Source organism: Panthera pardus, unplaced genomic scaffold (genome assembly GCF_024362965.1).
Source record: "Panthera pardus isolate Hobbes unplaced genomic scaffold, ASM2436296v1 HiC_scaffold_15, whole genome shotgun sequence".
Classification (NCBI taxonomy): domain Eukaryota; kingdom Metazoa; phylum Chordata; class Mammalia; order Carnivora; family Felidae; genus Panthera; species Panthera pardus.
The window spans coordinates 8315133-8338999 of record NW_026526710.1 but is presented as its reverse complement, the minus strand read 5'-3'; the positions used below and the strand labels follow the sequence as shown (position 1 = coordinate 8338999).

Genomic DNA, 23867 nt, shown 5'->3' with positions numbered 1-23867 from the left:
GGTGGCTTTTTGTTGTGTGCAAGTAAGTGGTAGGCGCTTCGGCTTGTCCAGAGCGGACCTGCACGAAGCCTGCCGGGGACGGAGCCTGGCCCAGTCTTCCCCTTGCGAGCTGAGAGAAGGACGGGGACGAGCCCGCCAGATCTCCTCATACGCAGGCCATTCAGATGCAGAAAGGAAGGGGAAGCTATGTGAAAAGTTTGGGTAAAGATGTGTGGATCGTCTTACTGGACATCTGGTGTGGAGGAAGGATGATCTGAGCTCAGGGCAGCCCAAGTGTCCCCCGAAGCTCCAGCTCTGCTTTGACAAGTGTCTGGCAGTGTGATGGTTTCTGAGGGCACGAGGGACCTCTGCTTTTAAAGATACTCCCATGTGCTCCATGGAGCCTTCCGGCGGGCACTGTTTGAGGCTGGGATCTGCCGTGCTCGCTCTCCTCGTGTGCTGGACTCCATTTCTCCTGGGAGGTCTGCACCGGGCAGAATTCGGGGATGCCCTCGGAGCTCAGTCCCTGACACGTGTGCCTGTCCTTGCTTTGCCTGTGGCCTGCTAAGTGCCAACTTGGAAGCCCGAGATAAATAGTCTTGCAGCAGCTCAGCAGTCGGCTGGGCTCATTTATTCGACACAAATAAGCTCATTGACCTGATTTAGCGCAGGGAGGAACTGTGGAGTTAAGTCAGATGAGATCTCAAAGCCCTGTCTCTCGTCTGCAGCCTTCGCAGACCCCCAAGGACAGCCGCCTGGTTAAACGATGCTCGTGGGCGCCATTTCAAGGGCAGAGGGGGAGAGAGGATGGAGAGGTGGAAGGAAGAGGGATGGAGAGGAGAGAACGAGGTGCTGGTGGCACAGACACCAACAATTGCTCTCTGTGCCACTTGGTGGCACCAATTCCATAGGTTTTCTGTCCCAGCACACCGCTAGTCAAGCGACCGAGGGCCTGGAGCCCGCGTGGTCTCCCTCTCCTTAAAACAATGAAGCGGTTTCTGTCGACGGGGAGCCCGCTGCCGCTGAGGACACATCGGGGCTGTTGATTTTGTGCACGGACACCCGGGAGAGCAGCCTTTGATCTGCCTCTGGTGCCCATGCTACCCACTTTCTTTTTCCTCCCCGTTCACCGAGAGGAGAAGGAGAGAGGTCTCTTAACCGTCCTTACCCAGGAGAGGACAGCGCCTTGGAAGCGCTCCCAGTGTCCCGTTCTGCATCCGTCTTCTGAGGCAGGTGCTCTTTCTCCCCGTTCTGTAGAGGAAGTCTTGGATGCACAGGTGAGCTTCCTCGGGCCACGCCGTGGGACGCTGCAGCCACATGCACGCTTGAGATCTCCAAAAGGTGCGCGCAGGCTGAGTGGGCAGCACACGGCCTTGGCAGACGGTGATAACAGCAACCCTCTTCTAATCATTTCTGGTGCTAGAGGCCTATTTAATCCTGACAACCACTTCTATGAGGGAGGGAGGTCGGTCTTTTCATTCCCATTTTAAGGAAACGAGCCCGAAGATTCAATACGTTGCATAGGGACACACTGTCTTGTTTTAAACGACCAAGACTGAACCCAGACCTTTCTTGTTTTAGCCCCTGTGATGGAGTAAACGCCGCACGGGGCTCTGAGCACGAAAGGCAGGGGGCAGGTGCCAGGGGAGGACCGGTCGGCATTCGCTCTCACATTTGCACTTTGGCCCCAGGATTGGATCATCCTTGATTTAAGCAAAATGTTTCACCTTTTCGCTGCTGGTCCCTGCCGAAAGGGCTTTTGAAGACTGTACTAGAAGGGGAACTTAACCCTTTCCGTACTAGTGAGAGGGCTGTGTCTTACTCTCCACCAGGCAGAGTCCTTGTAATGGGCTGCATTGTGTCTTCCCACCAAATTCATATGCTTAAGTCCGAAGCCCTTGTACTTGGGAGGAGATGAGGCCTTCAAAGAGGTGACTGAGTGAAAATGAGGCCGTTAGGGTGGGTTGTAATCTGACAGCACTGGTGTCCTTTCAAGAAGAGAGAGACGCCAGTGGTGCAAGCAGGTGGCCGTCTGCGAGCCAAGGCGAAGGACCACAGGAGAAGCCAAGCCTGCCGACAGCAGCCTGAGCCAAAGGACAGCACGGGCAGGGGAAGACACGGCTGCACCGCTGGGGTCGTTCTGGCTCTGCGTGTCTCCTCCCTTCTGGGCCCGTTGGCCCATCTGTGAGTGGGGCCCACGGTCATGCACAAGGAGCCTTCTGGCCCCAGACCTCTAGGATTGTAGGCGCTGGTTGCCAGGACCTGCAGAGGTTGGTTGAAACCAGCAGTGTCTAACCAGAAGGGGATTTTACGCCCTAGGAGACATTGCCAGTGTCTGCGGACGTTTTCGATGGTCACCAGTGTGTATGTGGAGTCACAACTGGCATCTCCTAGAGGCCGGGAAGGCTGTTCGACGTCCTACGGCGCACAGGACAGCCCCCCTCCACAGACGGTTAGCCGGCCCCCGGAGCCTCTGGTGCCGAGTGGAGAAGGCCTGGGTTAAACCTGCCACCCCTTGAATGCGACTGGCACCACACTCCCAGCCCCAGCCATTCATTCTGCAGGTATTTAACGACGCCTGCCGTGTGCCTAGCTCTGGGCTGGATGCTGGGGAGCACACAGGAGTGGAAGATGACCTTCTGAAATGTAAAATTGAGTGGATCCCGAGCCTCTGGTTTGGGGAATGTGGTACCTGAGCATCCTTAGGTATTGATTTACCCTTAAGATAAAGTGTCACTTGCGTTTTTACGCTCGAACGGCACAGGCACCACATGTTTATTCCTACTTCATTCACAGACCTACACCTGTACAGCTTGATTATTTTCTAAAAGGATTTGAGAAAATACATGTTTACATATAATACTGATTAGTAAAATAGAAATAAAATTAGAACTTTTTTTTTTTTTTTTTTTTTTTTTTTAGTGTTTATTTTTGAGAGACAGAGAGAGACAGCATGAGTGGGAGAGGGCAGAGAGAGAGAGAGGGAGACCCAGAATATGAAGCAGGCTCCAGGCTCCGAGCTGTCAGCCCAGAGCCAACGTGGGGCTCGAACTCACAGACCACGAGACCACGACCCAAGCCGAAGTCGGACGCCCAACCGACTGAGCCACCCAGGCGCCCCAGAACAACTTTATTTATTTATTTATTTATTTTAAAAAAATTTTTAAAAATGTTTTATTTTTGACAGAGAGACAGAGACAGAGCATGAGCGGGGGAGGGTCAGAGAGAGAGGGAGACACAGAACCAGAAGCAGGCTCCAGGCTCTGAGCCGTCAGCACAGAGCCCGACGTGGGGCTCGAACTCACAGACCGCGAGATCATGACCTGAGCCGAAGTCGGACGCTCAACCGACTGAGCCACCCAGGCGCCCCTAGAACAACTTTAAAATAGAATGCAGACATGCAGTTGAACAATACAGGTGACGCAATTGAGTTTCCTGGCAGCAAGGGCAAAAAGAGAAATAATCCCTCATGTTAATGCAAAGTATTAATGACATAAACACAAAGCATTTCCTCAATGCAAAGTCTAAAATGCAATTTTTGTACAGGCTTTTGACAGAGGATACTGACTGATACTTAGATCTATACTATGTGTAGTGAGCATACCAAAACCAGGCATATTTGGATGTTGGACAGAACGATGAATTAGAAATGGTCTCTGCTTCCAGAAAATATGGTGTGTTGTGAGAGATAGGCAGTTTTGTCACTACCTGCCATATGGGATCATAAATGTGAGGATAGAGGAAGTATTGCTGTGTGGGTGAGGCTGAGAGGGCAGACTTAGAGAGTAAAATGACACGTTTAGACATACGTACTTTTTTTCCCTAATATTTGTAATTTTTTCTAATTACAAAATAATACACTGCATTATAGAAAATTAGGGCGGTATGAAAAAGATTAAAAGCTATCATGATTCTTTTATCTGTAGATAACCACTCTGCGTATGTGTCTATTTTCATATACACACACTTATATATTAATATATTTCACAAAAAAGAAAATTTGGATCCTGTTTTATCATTTTGTAACCAAATGAAGGCCCTCGAATGGGGCTTTGAAGTAGGAGTTGGGAGATCACCAAGCACAGGAAGTGGTGTGCGTGCCGGGCTGGCTGTGGAGTAGATAGCCAGGATCATGAAGACGGGTGGGGCCCCATGTTTCATTTCACAACTCCTGGGGGGGGCACCATTCCCATGGTAACAAAGAGAATGTTGCCCCCCACCCCCACCCCTGGGTTGTACAACCCAGCAGCCCTGTAACTATTTTTGTTTTTTCCACTTATCAAGGTAATGGAAGTGGTTTTCTATGTTAGTCTACCATGTCATTATTTTTTTTGTAACAATGTTATCAGGATATACTCACTTACCATACAATCCACCCCTTTAAAGTGTATATACAGTTCAGTGATTTTATTATATTCACAGTTATGCACCCATCACAGTTCATTTTAGACACTTTTGTGACCCCCCCTCCCCCAAAAGAAACCCCATGCCTATTAGTAGTCACTCCCCATTCTTTCTCCCCCCAGTGACTGGCAACAATTCATCTAGTTTCTGCCTCTATGGATTGACCCATTCTAGAGGTTCCATATAAATAGAATCATGCCATATGTGGTCTTTTGTAACTAGCTTCTCTCAGCATATTTTCAGTTTACCCGTGTTGTAGCATGCATCATCTTCTTTACTATCGCTAGATAATATTCTTTTGTGTAGAAAACAAATGCACATTTGTTTGTGCACTCTTCGGTTGATGCACACGTGGGTGGTCTCCACTTTTTGGCCCTCAGGAGTAATGCTGCTATGAACATTCATGTGTAAGCTTTGTGTAGACATGCGTCTTCAGTTCCCTTGGGTGTATCCCAAGGACTGGAATTTCCAGTTCATTTGGGAGCTCTGCGTTTCACCTTTTGAGAAACTACCAGATTGTTTTCCAAGAAAGTTGTACCATTTTGCGTTCCCACTTGCAGTGTACGAGGATTTCCGTGTCTCCACATCCTCTCCAGCATTCGGTATCGTCCATCTTACTGATCATGGCCATCCTGTGTTTATAACGTGGAATCCCGCTGTGGTTTTGACTTGCATATCCCTGGTGGCCAATGATGTTGTACGTTTGTATGTCCTCTTTGGAGAGAGGCCTGTCCTCATCCTCCCATTTTTAAGTTGGGTTGTCTTTTTAGTGTTGAGTTGATGGAGTTCTTTTTTTTTTTTATTTTTATTTTTTTATTTTTTTTTATTTTTGGGACAGAGAGAGACAGAGCATGAACGGGGGAGGGGCAGAGAGAGAGGGAGACACAGAATCGGAAACAGGCTCCAGGCTCCGAGCCATCAGCCCAGAGCCTGACGCGGGGCTCGAACTCACGGACCGCGAGATCGTGACCTGGCTGAAGTCGGACGCTTAACCGACTGCGCCACCCAGGCGCCCCGAGTTGATGGAGTTCTTTACATACAGTTTTGATGTCAGTCCCTTATCAGATACATGATTTGCAAATATTTTTCTCATTCTGTGGCTTGTCATTTCACTTTCTTGATGGTGTTCTTGGAAGCATAAAGGTTTGATTTTGATGAAGTTCAATTTAACTTTTGTTACTTTGTTTGTTACTTTGTTAGTTTGTTACTTTTGTACATTGTTTTTGGTGTCCTGTCTGATACCATTTGCTTTTAAATGTGTGATCATACTCCTTGGAATGGATGTAGCATAAGGGAATAATTATTTGATTCTAACTTGCATTAAGGCATTTGTTTTAAATGATTCCCTCTCCCCCACTGGTGGATAGCTGCAGTTAGACCATAGTCATTTTGTCCCATCTTATAACCTTTCTAAAAAAAATTTTTTTTTTAACGTTTATTTATTTTTGAGAGAGAGACAGAGCATGAGCATGGTAGGGGCAGAGAGAGAGAGGGACACACAGGATCTGAAGCAGGCTCCAGGCTCTGAGCTGTCAGCACAGAGCCATACGAGGGGCTTGAACTCACGAACTGTGAGATCATGGCCTCAGCCAAAGTCGGCACTTAACCACCTGAGCCACTCAGGTGCCCCTCCTGTAGCCTTTATAAACACTTCATTGTTCCACATGCTTTTTCTCCCCCACCAATGTGTTCGGCTGTGCTCAGACCTCTGCATAGTGGCTGGGGAGGTGCTCAAATCTCCAGGCAGCATACCTAAGCGTGTCCTCTGCCCTGTCATTTCATGGCCAAAAGTCACAACTAACACAACCTTGCAGGACATGTCGCCATCTGCTGGCAGAGGTGGGAAAGTGCGGTGCCAGGAACAGGAAGATCGCACTTAGAGCACATTGTCAAGGACTACTGGCCAACTCTTTCCATTGGGGCCTACTCCTGTTGCTTTGAAGCTCTTCCCACCTTTGGGGGTAGTGTTTAAATATGAAACCCTTTATTAAACAAAATCTGTTTTCTACAAGGCAAGGAAGCCTGGGTGGTTCTTGCTCCATGGGCGCTACCTGGGGCATGAAAAACGTCATTAACTAGGAAGTACTGTACCACAGGTGAGGGAAGGGAGATGAGTAGGAGGCATTTGTTGTGCCCGACGGGTAACGTTATCATTGTGTTTGTCGGGTCTCCAATGCTCCAGAATCCATCCAGATGTGTCATTATACGTGCTACTTGCTGCCAGCTCTTCCGGGGTAGACTGTGCCCACTTTGCTGATGAGAACAATGAGGCCCTGTGAAGACAAAGAACTGACCTTTGAGGGCTGTGTGCTGACAGCTCAGAGCCTGGAGCCTGCTTCAGATTCTGTGTCTCCCTGTTTCTCTGTCTCTCTGTCTCTCTCTGTCTCTCAAAGAATAAAAATAAACGTTAAAAAAAATTAAAAAAAAAAAAAAAGAACTGACCTTTGTATGTTTTCTAGAACAGCATGGGCAACAACCTGATTTTTTTTTTTTAATGAATGATAGAACAGCCAGGATGTGAAATCATCAGTACCTAGTATAATGTCTTATACTCTATTTTAATAAGTATTTATTGAATGAATGAAAAAAAAACCAAAAACTTCTGCATCCCAACTCGTGACCCACCTTCTTTTCACCACACCTAGCTGCTGCTTCTGTCCTAAATGCTGCAGTTATTTCAATAAGTATTTATGATGTTGTTCAATGAGAGAATACGTGTTTTTTGTTTATTTATTTATTTTGAGAGAGAGAGCAGCAGGGGAGGGGCAGAGAGAGGGAGAGAGAGAGAATCTCAGGCAGGCTCTGCACTGTCAGCATGGAGCCCAACGTGGGTCTCAAACTCACCATGAGATCGTGAGCTGAGCTGAAACCCAAGAGTCGGGTGCTTCACCAATCGAGCCACCCAGGTGCCCCAAGAGCACGTGTTTCTAATTTATTTCACCCTTCAATAAAAGGAGTATAAAAATGTGACTTGTCAAAAAATGTGCAGAAAAGTTTGTACACGAATATTCACATCAACACCACTCACAACAGCCAGGAAGTGGAAGCCGCCCGAGTGCCCGACAGTAGATAAATGGATAAACAAAATGTGGTACATCCTAAACGGAATACTAGTCAGCCCCCAAAAGGAACAAAGCACTGACATCTGCTACAATGTGGATGAACCTGGAAAAATATGGATGATGCTAAGGGAAAGTAGCCAGCCACAAAAAGGCCACGTGTTGTACACCTCCATTTATATGAGATGTCCAGAGTAAGCAAACCTGTAGAGATCAAAGGCAGATTCTTCATGGTTGCCAGGGACTGAGGGGAAGGGGAAAGATGAGGAGGGACTGCTAAGGGGTAGGGGGTTTCTTTTGGGGTGATGACGATACTCTCAAGTGGATTTTGGGGATGTTGGCACAACTCGGAACACACTAAGAATACCACTTGAGGGGCGCCTAGGTGCCTCCGTCGGTTAAGTGTCCGACTTCAGCTCAGATCATGATCTCACAGTTTGTGCGTTCGAGCCCCATGTTGGGATTTACACTGGCAACGTGGAGCCTTCTTTGGGTCCTTGGTCTCCTCCTTTCTGCTCCTACCCCTACTTGTACACTCACTCTCTCTCTCTCTCTCTCTCTCTCTCTGTCTCAAAAATAAAAGAAACTAAACTAAAAAAAAAAACAACAGAATACCATTTGAAATCGGGTTGCATTTTATAACATATTAATAATATCTCAATAAAACTTTTTAAAATATGCACAATAAAGATTAGCAAAGGGCTGGTGTGTGAGGAGGTTAGGGGATTGTACTTGGGATCCTCACAGAGGAAGTAAAATCCAGTCTGGAGAGCTGGGCTCACCAGGTGGACCCAGGCTTAAACCCCAGTTCTGCCCCTGTCTAGTAGCATCATTTTACATGAATATTTAGTCACTCTGAAGCTTGATTTCCTTCCTTGCAAAAGAGACATAATGCTTTCCGTATAGGTTTTTTTTTTTTTGGCGGGGGGGTGGATTATATCGACCATGTATATAAACTTTCTTGCACACGCTATGTTCAGCAAATAATCTTTTCCATCTCCCAGCCCTGAGCTGTTATGATTCTGTGGCTTTCAGGCTAGTGAAAGGGCTTTCGACGAAGTCCTTTTGCCTTCAGAAGCTTCTAGCGGGCAGTGTGGCTGAGTGGACTCAGAATGTGAAATGAGGGTTTTGGACTGAGCTAAAGGCTTGGAGTCTGTGGTTTCCTCACTTCGGTGCCCTTTCTACCTTAGATGTCCGCTAGAGTCTGCTTCATTCTACCCTGCAAGTTCCTGATCCTAAAAAAAAGGCAATTTATGGGTTTGTGGGCCACGTGCATCGTCTTCTACCTTATTCCGAAATGATGGTGCAGGGGCACTTGTGTTCGCTGCTGGCTGCCCCTGGCTTCACCGTCACCGGCTCATTCCTCAAGGGACCGATTTGCAGAGTGGCCTTAGAACAAGGGCAGTGTTGGGGCGCCTGGGTGGCGCAGTCGGTTAAGCGTCCGACTTCAGCCAGGTCACGATCTCGCTGTCCGTGAGTTCGAGCCCCGCGTCAGGCTCTGGGCTGATGGCTCGGAGCCTGGAGCCTGTTTCCGATTCTGTGTCTCCCTCTCTCTCTGCCCCTCCCCCATTCATGCTCTGTCTCTCTCTGTCCCAAAAAATAAATAAAAAAGTTGAAAAAAAAAAATTAAAAAAAAAAAAAAAAAGAACAAGGGCAGTGCTGGGAGTGCGGTGAGCATCAGAGCTTTTCCCGCATGCCCTGTTAAAACAACTCTGTCCTGATGAATAAGGACCCTTCAAGCTACTCCACATAGACAATATGTTGGATAAAGGCAAATGTGCCAGAGAGGCCGGAGGGGGGGAATGTCAGGGGGCTTCTAGAAGCATCTCTGCCATCCCCAGACCAACAAGTCACAGTGGTCCTGCCCTCACACACCTCAGGACCCAGATGAAATTGACCCTGCTGGTGACTGCTGTGCTCCCCCTGTGCTAGGCCTCTGGGTGAGCTGGAGAGCCCCGCACACGTGCTCCTCCTCAAACACCTGCATTTGAGAGAGGCCTCCCCCAGGGGGGTGCCCAGCAGAGGGGAATGAATTCGGAGCATGGAATTTTCACACTGGGTCGCAGGGACTGGGGAGAGAGAAATGTTTGGGATAAATTGCAGGGGGAGGACTCATCCTGCCGTTCTTAGGAAAATGAAATAAAGAGGGAGAAGGACTCTGTTGGGTTTTGACATTTCCAAATTCTCACTTTTACATTGAGAAGTAAATTCAGGTTCCCTTTTTAAAAGAGAACTTTGCTAGGGACGCCTGGGTGGCTCTGGCAGTTAAGCATCCGGCTCTTGATTTCGGCTCAGGTCATGATCTCACCGGCTCGAGCCCCATGTCAGGCTCCGTGTGCCGACATGGCAGAGCCTGCTTGAGATTCTCTCTCTCCCCGTCTCTGCTCCTGCCCCTCTCATGCTTTCTCTTTCTCTCTCAAAATAAGCAAATAAACCTAACAATTTTTCTACTGTCAAACTTACTCAAAGGCCTTCATCTGGGGGCTGATGCTCATAACTGTAACGAGGTTATGGGAGGAGTGGAATCCAGCCCCAGCCCCTGCGTGGTCTCTTCTTCCACACGGCCCCTCAAACCATGATGCAGTAGTGTTAGGCCTGAAGTGGCTTAAAATGAAGGTAGTCTGCTTTTTCTCGGGCTCTCAGCCACCTTTTACTGACAACATGTGCACTGCTGAACCCTGCCCCTGAGTCTACTGTGGAAGTGTGCGCAAGGTTTTCTTCCCTATGTGGGTTTGCTCGTTCTCGTGTTTTGGCCGAGAGTGCTGAGTCGAGGACTTCAACGGAAGTCCCACTGATGGTGTAGACACCTGGGGACGGACAGAGGCACCATCATGGTGGATGATCGTGGTTTGGCTGATGCGAAGAGATGGCTTCTTCCATAAAGGACCGGAGAGTAAATATTTCCAGCTTTGGAGGTTGTATGATCTCCGTTGCAACTGCTTAAACTCTGTTGTTGCAATAGACAGTATATACACCAGTGTGCATGGCTGCGTCGCAATAAAGCTTTATTTAAAGACACAGGTAGAGGGCCGGATTCAGCCTGCGGGCCTTAGGTTGCTGACCTCTGGCTCACCGAACCACCCTCATTGCTCCACCTCCTTTCTGAGTGTTGTCTCTTATTTTAGAGATGAAGTGCTAGAAAAGCTGGAATGTTTTCCTCCGTGCTCCCGGAAATGTTGCTAAATACCATGAAAGGCCACCTTCAGAGAGAAGGACCTCAACCGAGTGGAAGCAACAGGAATTTGGAGTTTTAAACCTACAGCAGATGCTGAGAAATGAAGATTCTGCTGTCTTCCCATTGTCCCTCAACGGAAGGCTGGGCGTTTTAATTAGCTAATGTTGGCAAATTGCTTTGAAGAAAATTGTAAAATGTTTCGTGCTACAAGGTGCCAAGAATCCTAATTAGCTTTCCTTAAAGATACCACCTGGAAGTGTGATATTTTGTTGCTCGAGGTCCAAGCCAGCAAGAATAACCTGCAGATCAAAAACTGGTTTTTCGGCGAACATAACTGAGTATAAATGGATCTCTGCATCGACGTCACATTTTCTTCCTTCTGCCTAATCTGGTTCCTAGCAGCTGGGATATTAAACCCCGTAAATGGAGGTTTTGAGGTTTTTGGTTTTTTTTTTTTTTTTTTTTCCCTTTTTTCCCTAAGAGAGCTCAGTGGCGACGGGGACATGAAACAAATTAACCCATCCATGTGTTGCGGCCGACGTTGCCTTTTGGATTTTTTGGCTTGTGCCCCAGAGGCCCTGCCCTGGTGCGTCAAGGTTACAGAGAGGAGGCGGCTGGCAGTCACTCAGTCACAGAGCAGGGCTGGCTCTCAGGTACCCCAGTCCAGGAGAGACGTGTGCATGCTCTTAACAGCTGGGTAATGAATGTGCTCTCCAACATTCCTGTTTCATGTGGTGGCAGCGGCCACAGCAGCAGCACCCGACCTGTGTCACCGTCAGAAGCAAGTGAGATGTAGTTAATATGGACCTTAGCCACCGACGTGCATGGATTTGGAAGCTCCAGGCTCTGATGAAGTCCTTGCCAAACTGGGGGGGGCCGCCCGTGCAAGAGGAGGCAGCGGGGGGTGGGGGTGGGGCTTAGGGCAGGGGTCCCCAGCCTCTGCACTGTTGACTTTTGGGATCAGATGGTTCTGTGTACGTGTGTTGTGGGGGGAGAGGGCCGTCCGGTGCCTTGTAGGATGCTGACCAGCATCCCTGGCCTCTACCCACTAGATGCTGGTAGCAGCCGTCATTCCCCATGGTGATGACCAAAAACTGTCTCCAGACACGGCCTAATGTCTCCTGAGGGGATAATTGCCCCTCATCGAGAAGCCCTGGGTTAAGGGGAGGGCTAGGAGTCCTGTTTTTCAGGGAGACGCTTGGAGCAGGGCCCTAATGGAAAGTGGCTCCACAAGCTACTCCTGCCTCTTCCCTGTGTCTCACACCCTCATGTCAACCATCAGCAGATCCCAAAGGCAGCCCTACCTTGACCGCATGTTGTGAACTGACCACTTCTTGCCGTCCAGCCCCTCCTACTCTCGTTCAAGCCCCTGCGTCTTGAATAGACACGCTTGTGTGACTAGCCTCCCTCTGGTGCCCTGCTCCCCTTTGCGCCCCACAGACTGTTCTCCACCCAGCGGCCAGAGGGAGTCATCGGAAGTGTCAGTGGGAGATCTCATGGTCCTGCTGGGAACCCCCCGGCACCGTGGCACTTAGGTGGAACTCCTGCTCGACCTTAGGTGTGCGCTGAGTGCCTGCCTCGCCTCTGCACCTGTCCCCTCTGCCCACAGACGTCCTTCGCCGTCCCAGCTCTCTGCTCAGATGCCCCTCTCTAGAGGCCTTCCCCGACCCCACCTTGAAGAGCACACCTGTCCTCTCTGGGTCAGGGGTCCTCACCTCAGCACTAGTGACACTTGGGGCGGGACGACTGTGGTGGGGGCTGTCCTGGGCGTTGGGGGATGTGCAGCAGCATCCCCCCGCCCCCGCCCCAGATCACAGCGGCACAGACCCCACCCACCCAACTGCGACAATGAAAAAGGTCTCCAGACATTGCCAGTGTCCTCTGAGGGGCAACATCGTCCTGGTTGAGAACCACCGCTCTCCTCCTCCCGCTTTATTTTTCTTCACCACACTCTCTGGTAAGACATCCAGTCTATTTGTCTTCTTCACTGGAAGGCAAGCTTTATGAAAGCCGAGATTTCGATTTGTCCCCTGCTATATTTCCAGGGCCTAGAATAGAGCTTGGTGCACAGTGGGTACTTAATAAATGTGTTGAATGCTCTGAACTTTGTCCTTCTGAACAACCAGTGGGGCAAATGGCCTCATGGATTTTGGGCAAGACTGGACCTACAGAGTGTGTTTCGCTGGCCACAGACATAGAAATTCTGTGCCTTGGATGCCTGCAAAAGCATCTTTAAAGCACAGAGAAACCTTCTGGAAACCTCGGCCAGGGGTCTTGGTAAAGGGCAGCCCCAGGGCCCTCCCCAGTTCCGTGCTTACCTGTTTTCCGCAGGTGCCCACATGAGCTTGCAGAGCGCATTTGGAGAGACACAAAGCTCTGTTAAGAGTGAGTTACCCTGGATCTGTAAGCAGTTGCCAACTGAAGGGTGGGGAGGTCTGGAGATTCAGAGAACACTCTAGCTTTCGTTTGTGGCTGCGAGTGGTATCTAGAACCTGGTCGATGAAGATGGTCACGTTCATTCCCCTCTCCCGTGTTACTCAGACCTCCGAAGGGTCAGCCGTGACGTAGCGTGCAGAGCCCCAGGAACGCAGGCGCACACAGTGCGATGGGCTGGGCGCGTGCGCACAGCTGTTTCTCTCTCCCGTGCTGCCGATGTAGCCCCTGGTGTTTGCACATTACCCCCCTCCCCGCCCTCTGTCCCCGGTGGAGGTGGAGCACTCACGGTCAAGTGTAGTGATGAGGAGAAATCTGACTTCAGACAGGTCCCTCCCCTAGCTGCGTGACTTTGGGCAAGTTACCTTTCCTAAAACTCAGTTTGCTGATCTGTCCAGTGGGGGTAATACCTACCTCTCTGTTTCGTTGTGAGGATTGAAATGAAATGAACAGCGCTCCTGGCCTGGCCGCTGTCCGTGATCACGAGGAGTAGTTATTCCCCCTTTATCTGGGTTCCCATTTCGCCGGCTCAGCCCCTGGCCTGACTCACCTGCCTCCTGCCTTTGACTCCTGCTGCCTCCACCGTGTCAGGCGTCCTGACTCTCACCCCCTCTCCCTCCCTTCCCAGCACGCGCATCTCATCACTGTGATTACACCGTATTAGCCCCCGTGATTGTTCCATGCCTTGGCACCTCATTACTGAAATAAAGTTAGCATTAATGGGAGTCCTGCAGCTAATCCCCTCTGCTCACCTCTCCTGAAAATGCATTCCGGTGATTAGCAGGAGAGACACATGCATATATTCATTTTTAAAACTGTTCCCTCCTCCCCCTCTCCCTGCGTGTCTACTCACAGTCACTGGAGATGGAGGCCAGGGGGCCTTTTAGCTGCCAGCCGACAGAGGAGGCAGCGAAATCGTCCTGAACTGGGGCAAGGCTGGGCTTAGGGAGCAGCCAGCTTCTCCCTTTAGAAAAAGGAACACATCCGTTTCCTTTGGGTGGGTACCGTTAAACACAAAACCCACCCACAAAACAAAAGGCCGGGGAGTGAGGCAGACTGGCGGGTCCCAGGCTCGCCACCTTCTGGCTAGGAGACCTCTGTGAAATTGCTTTAATCATCCTGATGAGCAGTTTCCTCCACTGGTGAGATCATGCCTGATAAGGAACGGGCCCGGCGCTGCCTCTGAGGCCGGGGCAGTTCACTCTCCTGCCCTGGGCTAGGGAGCCAGAGGTCAGGTGTGTCCACGGGGCTCCTCCTGGCCCCCAGCGCCAGGACAGCCTGTTTCGGTTTCCTTTTCCACTCGGGGACTGCCAGTGCCGTGCAGGCACAGTGAGGACTGATTGCTCAGAGGTGTGGTATCATTCGTCAGGACTTGGGGGAACACTGCACTCACCCCTGGGGGGTCTGCACACCTGCAGACGATCAGATGGCCCTTCCCCGAAGGGCTCAGGGGCCGGCTCCCGGGTCCACGCAGGTAGCCGGCCGCTCACCTTGCGTGCGTTGCCTCTGTCCTGATTGATCTGGGGGCAGGATGACCCTCGTGGAGCTCCCTCTCAGCAGCCAAGAAGAGGGAGCAGAACGGCAGAGGGAGGTGTGGGGCTGTAATGAGATTCACAGGCGCCCTTACTCACCCTGCGTGTCAAGGAGACATTTTCAAAAAGGTTTGACACAGCATCCTCGCAGAGCCCTTTGCCAAAACGCAAGGTGGAGGCCCCTGGAGTACTTTAAGCCGGCTTCTGTTAACAGAGCAGTCCGTATGCATATTATAATCACGCCGCTCCAATTCCCCGTTAAGCAGCTGTTCCCACAAAGAGGGACAATAGCCCAGCCCCACCCCTTTGAGAGCTGATTTCAGTCATGTCTTTGCTGGTGCCAATTCTTTGATCAGTTTTCACTTAGGATCTGGAGGGCATGTTACAAAGTGCTTTGGGCTGGCTGCCAGCAGGCACCTCACTGGAGCATGACAACAGCCCAGAAGTGTCAGCGTGGGGAGAGAGACGGTGCGCACAGGATGCCTTTTAAAAAATAATTATATTTGAATTTTAAAAGCCATCTTCATATATGTTCATAGAGTCATTTATATGGAAAACTATGCCGGTTGCTCTACCCTTTTAATATTTGATGTTCCGTCAGCTTCCTTCACAGTTGGGATAAGCGCTCTGTGGCGCCACGGGGAGTTTTCGGACTCCTGAGTTAGGAAGGAACCGGGAGAGGGCCAGTTCCTGTCATTTCTCTCTCCCTCCTCCCTTGCCCCTTCCTCCTGCACCTCAGCACACACTCTGTTCTAAATGGACTCTGGAGGACGTTGAGGGCCGAGTGGGAAAGGGGGCTGGGGGTGTCCCACGTTAATTCCATTTGGCGGTGGTGGTGTTTTTTGTGTTTTTTTTTTTTTTAAGTTTATTTATTTGTTTTGAGAGAGAGAGAGCGTGAGAGCACAAGCAGGGGAAGAACAGAGAGGGAGGGAGGGAGAGAGAGAGAGAGAATCCCAAGCAGGCTCTGCACCATCAGCACAGAGCCCGACCCAGGGCTCGAACCCATGAACCGCGAGATCATGACCCGAGCCGAAATCAAGAGCCAGGCACTCAACCGACTGAGTCACCCAGGCACCCCAAAACTATTTTATTTTTAATTTTTTAATATCATATTTATTTTTGAGAGAGAGAGAGAGAGAGAGCAAGTGAGAGGTGGCGGTGGTTTTTATTTTCATTTAATTTTTATTTTTTATTGCGGTAGAATACGCTCAACATAAAATTGACCATCTTAGCCGTTTTTAGATGTGCAGCGGCACTAAGCACATTCACAGTGTTGCGCAGTCGTCACCGTCATCCATCTCCAGAACTTGTCATCTTCCCAAACTCTGTCCCCATGAAACATGACTCCCCGTGTCCTGCAGCCCTGGGCACGTACCGTTTCACTTCCCGTCTCTGTGGATTTGATGACTCTGGGTACCTCACGCAGTTGGAATCATCCGGTCTTTGTCCTTCGGCGTCTGGTCTCTTTCACCCGGCATGATGTCCTCAAGGTTCATCCGTGCTGTGGCTTGCGTCAGAACATGCTTCCCCTGTAAGGCCGAACGGCATCCCATCGTACGTCTACACCACACCACGTTTACGCGGACATCCGGGCTGTCTGCCACGTATTAAATCTTACAGGTTGCCAGTCAGCCATGTCAGGTGTTTACTTACGGACCGACATCTAGCTTCCTTCTCACCAGCGCCGTCTTAGAGTTGAGAGAAAGGAAGCCTGGGGAGGTGAGGAACGTCGCGTCTCCTAATGTGCTATTAATTAGTGGAACCGAGGTTGGGTTTTGGGGCTGTCTGACTCTACAAACGATGGTTGTCAAATGTTGGTGAGCTCCGGGATTGCTCAGGGGAATCTACTAAAAATGCAAATTGCCAGGCCCGGTCTTGAGCTCTTTTGGTTCAGAAGGGTCTGGAGTGGGATTCGGGAACTTGTATCTTAACAAGCACCCTACTCTGAACAGGTTATCAGAGAACCAGGACTTGCTCAATATGTTCTACGATCCAGGGTTTTGACCGTCATCCTGTTCATCCTCGTCCCTAAGGGAATTGGAGACAGCTCTCCCCCCCCCCCCAAAACATTTCAAGATCAGAGAAACGGGGGTTTTCCAGATGAAGCAGAGTTGGGAGAGATGTCCACGTGGATCCATAAGGAGTTCATGCCCGGGGCGTGTGTGAGAGCATGTGGTTTGGGCTGCACGGTCAGCTCTGAGCCGCTCAGCAGCCAAAGCAAAGAGCGAAATAGGATTCGCCACAGATGTAGCCACCTCATCACATAAAATGTGGCACCAGAAGCACAGCTCTTGCGTGCATTTTGGTCTGCGGGCTCCTCATTGAGAAGACGCCGTGCAGTAATGGAAAAGAGCCACAAACACCCGAGTCCGCTTGACAGGACCGTCACGGGGCTGTTTCTTGAGGGTGAGCCAGGGTGTGATACCAAGGAACAGTTCAGTGAGAACAGACTCGGGTCGGGGTGGGGGTGCCTGGCTGGCCCAGTCAGTGGAGTGTGAGACTCTTGACCTCAGGATCGTGAGTTCAAGCCCCACGCTGGGCGTTGGGCATAGAGATGACTTAAAAAACAAAAAACAACAAAACCAACAGGCCTGGAGAAAATTGGAAAATCGGGCCAACCCATTTCAAGGCCGCTTTTGTGCAGGGGTGTAATAGAGTTCTGTGTGTTCTGAACCGGGTCCTCTGGCTCCTTGTCAGCGTAGGGGCCTGCCTCAGCTGCTCCCTTCTCTCTGGTTCCTCTCCCGAGCCTGCGGGCCTTCCCATCCCGGAGAGAGGAGCCCAGCGGGGGGGGTCCTCTGCTTTAATGACTAGGATGCTTGTCTTTAAAGTTTGCAAAGCCCTCGGCCTCCAACCAGTGGCCACTTTGGCCCCCTTCCTTCGGCACGCAAGAAAAGCTGCTGTCTGGTTGAGTGAGTTCTGCTATAAATCAAAGTGTCACCACTTAGCCAGTAGAAGTGATTTAATTAATCCGCTGTGTTGTCCCCTGAGCATCACTCCACCTGACTGCTAATCAACTTCCATCAGCAGGAGGAAAATGCAGGCCCCCTTTTTCTGAACCACATTGCATGAGATGAAGGAGGAGAAGGAGGGGAGAAAAAGTTAATTGCAGCAGGGGAGCTCAGACTGTCACGAGAAAAAAGTCTCTTGTCTGGCATCTGCCTCTTTATACACTGTTGTCCTCGTCTCGGGTGAGCTGCAGGAGAGGACCACGTTTTAGTGATATTAATATAGACATTATCTATTGTCCATATCTATTTATCAGAGATAATATCTTGCCTAGAAACCCATGACAGCTGGCATATTGCAAAGAGGAACCATTCTTTTGTCACGCACCCGGTATTTAGACCTTTGAAACACACATCACACACACGACACCTTCACCGATAATCAGAAAAGACTGAAAGTTTATGTATCTATCTCTCGGGCGCAGGAACGTTTTTGACAAATGACCACCCCAATTTCCGTCACGTGCAGGCAACATAAATGCAAGCCATTGCTCCACAGTGTAATTAGGCAGATCTAGTTAATGCTAGTGTGCTTTGAAGGTGAGACAGGCTATTGTAATGAGAATCCCAAGTCCAGGATATTTGAAACTTCCCTTAAGAGCCTAAAACTTCCTGGAAATCTCTTCAGGAGTGGTACCTAGCATGATGGCTCCATTTTACAGGTAGGAGGAACTGCGGCGAACAAGGGTCAGGGAAATTTCCAGAAAGTTGCAGAGCGTTCAGAGTGTCCTGAAGGTGGGATCCATGCCTTGTTGAGGGAGAGGAGGAAGCCCAAGATTCTGTTGTAAAGCATGGGCTTATCTGGAGTGGGATTCTTTTCTGATTACTGTGCACTTATTCTATAAAAAGAAATTTATAGAAAGTCTCTTTAGCAGGATGAAGACCAGAAAATCTTTTATCTGATCCAAAAAATGACATCTTGCATCAATTATACATAAACTTTGGTTTTTCCCCACCAGAGAAAGCCGCCCCCCCCCCCCCCCCCGCCCCAAGCAAACACGGAGCTCCTGCCCTGCTATGTGGGTGAGTCATTCTGTCTTTAAAGATGGGGATGGGGTGGGGGCAGTGTTGGCCTTCCCAGCATGCTGTGTTGCTGCACAGATGTGCTTGGGATCAGAGCTTCTGCTCTAATAAAGTTGATCATCATATTTTTTTTAAAAGAAAAAGAGGGCGCTGGAATCTAGTTGCACTAATTCTGAGAACCCAGGACATATAAGGACTTCCCTGGGCACATCCACACTTGGCCTCTTTATGTGCACTGCTGGGCCAGGGCCACCCCCAGCATTTTGAGACAGGGTGAATGACAGAGTGCCTCTCTGTTATTAGGAAGTTGAAATGCTGATTAATGCCGCATGGATATCTAAGGCAGCTTCCAAGGGGAAGAGCTGCCCTGAGACAGGGAGGGAGAGGTGTGTGTGTGTGTGTGTGTGTGTGTGTGTGTGTGTGTGTGTGTGTGTGTGTGTGTGTGTTTTCCACCCGACACTAGGGGGCAGCACAGCCTCCTCCTGCCTTCGGATATGGCTTTTCTCGGGCCTGCAGGAAGGCTAGCGCTGCTGGGCAGAGGCATGCACGAACAGCCGAAGAGTGCCCCCTCCTTGCCTAGGGTGAAGTCCTGCCTTGTCTGCTGCTGGGGTTGATGTCGAAACGGCTGGGTTTGAGGCCCCCACAGAGCTGGGTGGAATTCCGACTGCCACTTGCTGCACATCTGTACGTGTGTCCCTCTCTGGACTCAGTTTCATCTGCAAAATGGGAACACCCACCTCCCACAGTGGATGTCGGGATGAAACGAGATCATATACACAAAAGCCCTCAGCACAGCACTAGGCACATGGGAGCTGCTAAGTAAACACAGCTTCCTTCTTGTCCTGTGCCTTCCCTTTCTTCCTTTCTCCCCACGCTCCTCCATTCTCCCACTGTTTGACAGGCGTGGACCCAGATCCAGCCATGCCAGCCTCCCTCCCTCCGAGGCAGGCTCAGGGCCCTGCGTCCCCCTCCCTCCCCGTTCTGCCCTTTGGGCTGTTCCCACGTGGACCCCTCGTTGAAGGGCTTCCCTCCACCGCCATCAAATCGCACTCCAGGCTGCCGCCAGGCACATGGGGGCTGGGCAGTGAGCCCTTTATCGATGGTTTGTGGGTTTTTTTCATACACAATTTGGAAACATCTGTTCTGACATTTTCCGGGGTCGCAGACAGGAAGAGAACAAGGTTGATATTTCTCAGGTGCTGGTGCCTTAGTGCATCGGTAATTGGAAAGCAAAATGGTTCCTGTTGCCTCTCCATTTCATCATAAACATTTCATTTGAAAGAGAAGGCAGCATTATTGTGCCCAGGGGTTACATTGTATGCAAACAGGTACGCATTAAAGGCAAGTCTCCTCAGTGAGAAATGGCAAAGCATTATGAAGCCAGTGGCAAAGGTCTTTGTGACTTTCTTGTAGACAAAAGACCAGCCTCTGGTTGCTGACTGCAGCCCTCTTCTGCTTCCTTGAATTGGAAGCATATTTTTCTTTTTTCTCAGTTAACCCCCTTCTGTAAATGAACACGATAAAGTTTGTGCCCAGAGGTTCACTGAGGGTCGGCGAGCAAGTGTATTTGTTCAAAAACCATTTACTGAGCACCTAGTCTGCCTGGATCTGTAGCAAGTGATAAATAAGACACCACACGTGCCCTCTTGTAACGTGATTATAGCGCAAAGTGGTGTCCCCACGGGCAAGTGAATTAACATTACGGGAATGCAAAGAGGGAGTCAGGAAAGGCTTCACGAGACATTTGCCAGGCAGAAGAGGAGGAAGGAGCTTATGGGGCAGAAGGAAGAGCTTCTACCTAGACCAGAAGATGTGACAAGTTGCTGGAGCCATCAAACAGCATCATTGGATAATTCTATATGCCTGTATGCTGACTGCTCTAAAGCCCATCAGCTCATTGAATTCTCCAACATCCTTCAAGTGCTAGCTTGGTATTATCCCTACTTTTCAGATGATGCTGGGAGGTGCTGCATTGCTTGGCCAAGGTCAAGGCCAACTAACGAGTGGTGAACTGAGATTTCCCCTCAGGTCCGCCGGTCTCCTCCCCACCCCCACCTGCCCACTTTCCCCCGGCAGCGCACTGCTTGGTATGACTCTGGCATACAGGATGAAGCTGCAGAGGTGTGGGGACCGCAAAGGACTTTGCGTGCTGTGCTACAGAGTTTGGACTTTCTCCTGTAGGCAGAGGTTTTTTTTTTTTTTTTTTTTTTTTTTTAACGTTTATTTATTTTTGAGACAAAGAGAGACAGAGCATGAATGGGGGAGGGGCAGAGAGAGAGGGAGACACAGAATCGGAAGCAGGCTCCAGGCTCTGAGCCGTCAGCCCAGAGCCTGATGCGGGGCTCGAACTCACGGACCGTGAGATCGTGACCTGAGCTGAAGTCGGAGGCTTAACCGACTGAGCCACCCAGGAGCCCCCTGTAGGCAGAGGTTTTTTAAGTGGACATTGATTCCATTACCCATGGGAGATGGATTGGAGGAACACCCAGTGCCGGACTGCAACCCGGAACCACGACTGCCCGTCGGATTCAAGGGCCGCCCACCCCTCTTCTGGCCCAGCTTCCAGTATGGCTGGCTGCTCGGCTGAAAGAACAGATTATTGGGGAAGATGAGCCTCACACGGGAGGTGGACAGGAAGCCTTTTTCTTTTCTTTATCTTTTTTAGCTAGGGTATGCTTTCTGTTGTTTTGCTATAAAGCTCACACAGGCATCTAAGCATAAAAAAATTAAATGGCATGAAGGGCTCCTGGGTGGCTCAGTCGGTTACGTGTCTTGACTTCATCCCAGGTCATGATCTCGTGGTTTGTGAGTTTGAGCCCCGGTTTGGGCTCTGTGCTGACAGCTCGGAGCCTGGAGCCAGCTTCGGATTCATTCTCTCTCTCTCTCTGTCTCTGTCTCTCTCTCTCTCTGTGCCCCTCCCCTGCTCACACACTCTCTCTCTCAAAAATAAACATTAAAAAAAAAATTAAGTGGTATGAAGGCAGAAATGAGAGCAAAAGTCTTCTAACTCCTCACTCCCAGGTGTAACCACTGGTACCAATTTCTTGTACAGCTTTCCTGAGATTTTGTGCTATATATGTATATATATAAAATGGTTCAACGTTCAGAAGGGCTTTTCTCTCTCCCACTCCTGCCCCCAGCCTCTCTGCTACCTTCTAAAGTCACCGTTTTCTTGCCTTCAGTCACAGATAGTTTATGCACATGCACACTAAAACTTACATATGTTACTTTTCTTTCCCTGAAGGACAGCAGCTATATAGCATGCTGTCTAACACTGTTCTCCTTCTTGCTCTTTTCTTTTATGATAATATTTTTTAAAAGCCCAACATTTATTTATTTATTTAATATTTTTTTAACGTTTATTTATTTTTGAGACAGAGACAGAGCATGAACGGGGGAAGGGCAGAGAGAGAAGGAGACACAGAATTGGAAGCAGGCTCCAGGCTCTGGGCCATCATCAGCCCGGAGCCCGATGCGGGGCTTGAACTCGCGGACCGTGAGATCGTGACCTGAGCTGAAGTCGGACGCTTAACCGACTGAGCCACCCAGGCGCCCCTAAAAGCCCAACATTTAGATAGTGTTTACCAGGTACCGTGAGTTCTTTTAAGTGCTTTCCGTGCATTATCCCATTGCATCTTATGCCAGGGGCGCTGTTACGGTCTCCATTCTCTGGGGAGGAAACTGAGGCACAGAGAGACTGAGTGACTTACCCAAGGTCATTGAGTGAGTGAGTTATCCCCGACCTGGGACTAGAGCTGGAATAAGGCAGGAGAGGGAGGTGCCGCGGCGTTCAGGTCCAGTCAGACGATGTTCTGGGTATTGCTTGTTTTTCGTTGTTTGTTTGTTTGTTTTCTGCATACGCTGGAGGCCTCTCCAGATGAGCACCTGCAGACTTCTTACTTCTTTTACATGGCTGGAGAATACGTAATTTCAGTTACTTCATCATTTGCCTGCCGGTAAATATTGGGTCGTGTCTGATCTCCTGCAAATGGTGCTGGAGCTGCAGCATCCTTCCAGGTACGTTGTGGAGTGTGCTAGGGCAAAACGTCTCTGTAGAATAAATGGCTGGAAGTGGCCCTGCCAGTCCCCGGATGTGCATCCTTGAGATCCCACTGGCTGTTGCTGACCAGTTTGCTCTCCCCAAGGCTGCGTGAAAGTGCCGACCCCACATGCTCACCCGTTTCGGACATCGTCAACCTGTTTCATCTTTGCCAGTGTGACGGCTGAAAAATTGGCTCGCTCTAATTCACATACATTATGAGCACATTTTTCTTTTCTCATGTGTTTATTGGCCGCTTATATTTCTTTTATGAACTGGTTTTTCGCGTCCTTTGTACGTGTCGTATTTTGGCTTGGTCTTTTTTATAGAGATATATAAGAGCTCTTTGAACACCGAAGAAATGTGTTACAGATATTTTTCCAGTTTATTGTTTGCATTTGTACGGTTTTTCACCATACAGGAGATTTTAATTTCTGTGTAGTTGGATATATTAATCTTTTCTTTATGGCTTTTGGGTTTTGTGTTTGCCTTTTCCTCTCCATGATTATATATATTTTTAATGACCATTTTTTTTCCCTCCCTGGCCTTTTTATGGCTTTAATTTTTAAATTGAACATTAATCCATTTAGAATTTATTTTTGTATAAGGAGTGATAGAGGGGTCCAGCTTAATTTTTTGGCTTTCAGGGAAACCTGTTTAGACTCCTTGGTGCCCAGGCTTCACTGTGCTGGGGCAGCCACTAGCAGGAGGGAGGGCCCTGGTAGGGACAGTTCTCGAAGGGAGGGCCACTCCCACAGCCGGCTGGACCCAGAGCAGCCAGCTGGGGGCACCTGGAGGCATGGGGGTGAGCCAAGCACAGAGCCCCTATCCCCACAGGCAGAGAAGCATATCTGATTTGTCTCCATGTTGCTAGTGCCTCTCCCAGGCCCCAGCACATATTTGCTAATTGTCCTGTTGTACGGAATGAACTAATTCTGACCCCTGCTTTGCTGCTGATTGGGCGCATGTGACTTTGGGACCTTCAGCTCACTCCTTCACCTTTCTGAGCCACACTGTCCCCGTCTGTGACCACAATACCTACCTCCATGCGCTGTTTCAAGAGGTTTCTAGAGTAAAGGGAAAAGTGGATGTTATCGCACTTGACAAACCCCAAAAAGTGCTATGGGTGGAAAGTTGAAGCTATCAGCCGCCTCTTGATACTGTTGCTGTGTCTCAGACGTGTCCAGCCTGTAACTAATTTAGGTTGTAAGAATTACA

General features: G+C 49.6%; 1 protein-coding gene across 1 annotated transcript in view; it reads left to right on the top strand.

Annotated features, from left to right (window-relative positions):
* The window catches only part of SPRING1 (SREBF pathway regulator in golgi 1), a 32939-nt gene extending 21894 nt beyond the window's left edge, over positions 1 to 11045 (top strand). The window contains exon 5 of the mRNA XM_019467347.2: positions 10568 to 11045. Within this exon, the coding sequence (XP_019322892.2) occupies positions 10568 to 10573 (6 nt within the window). The 3' untranslated portion in view covers positions 10574 to 11045. The remainder of the gene's footprint in view (positions 1 to 10567) is intronic.
* The last annotated feature ends 12822 nt before the right edge of the window (positions 11046 to 23867 follow it).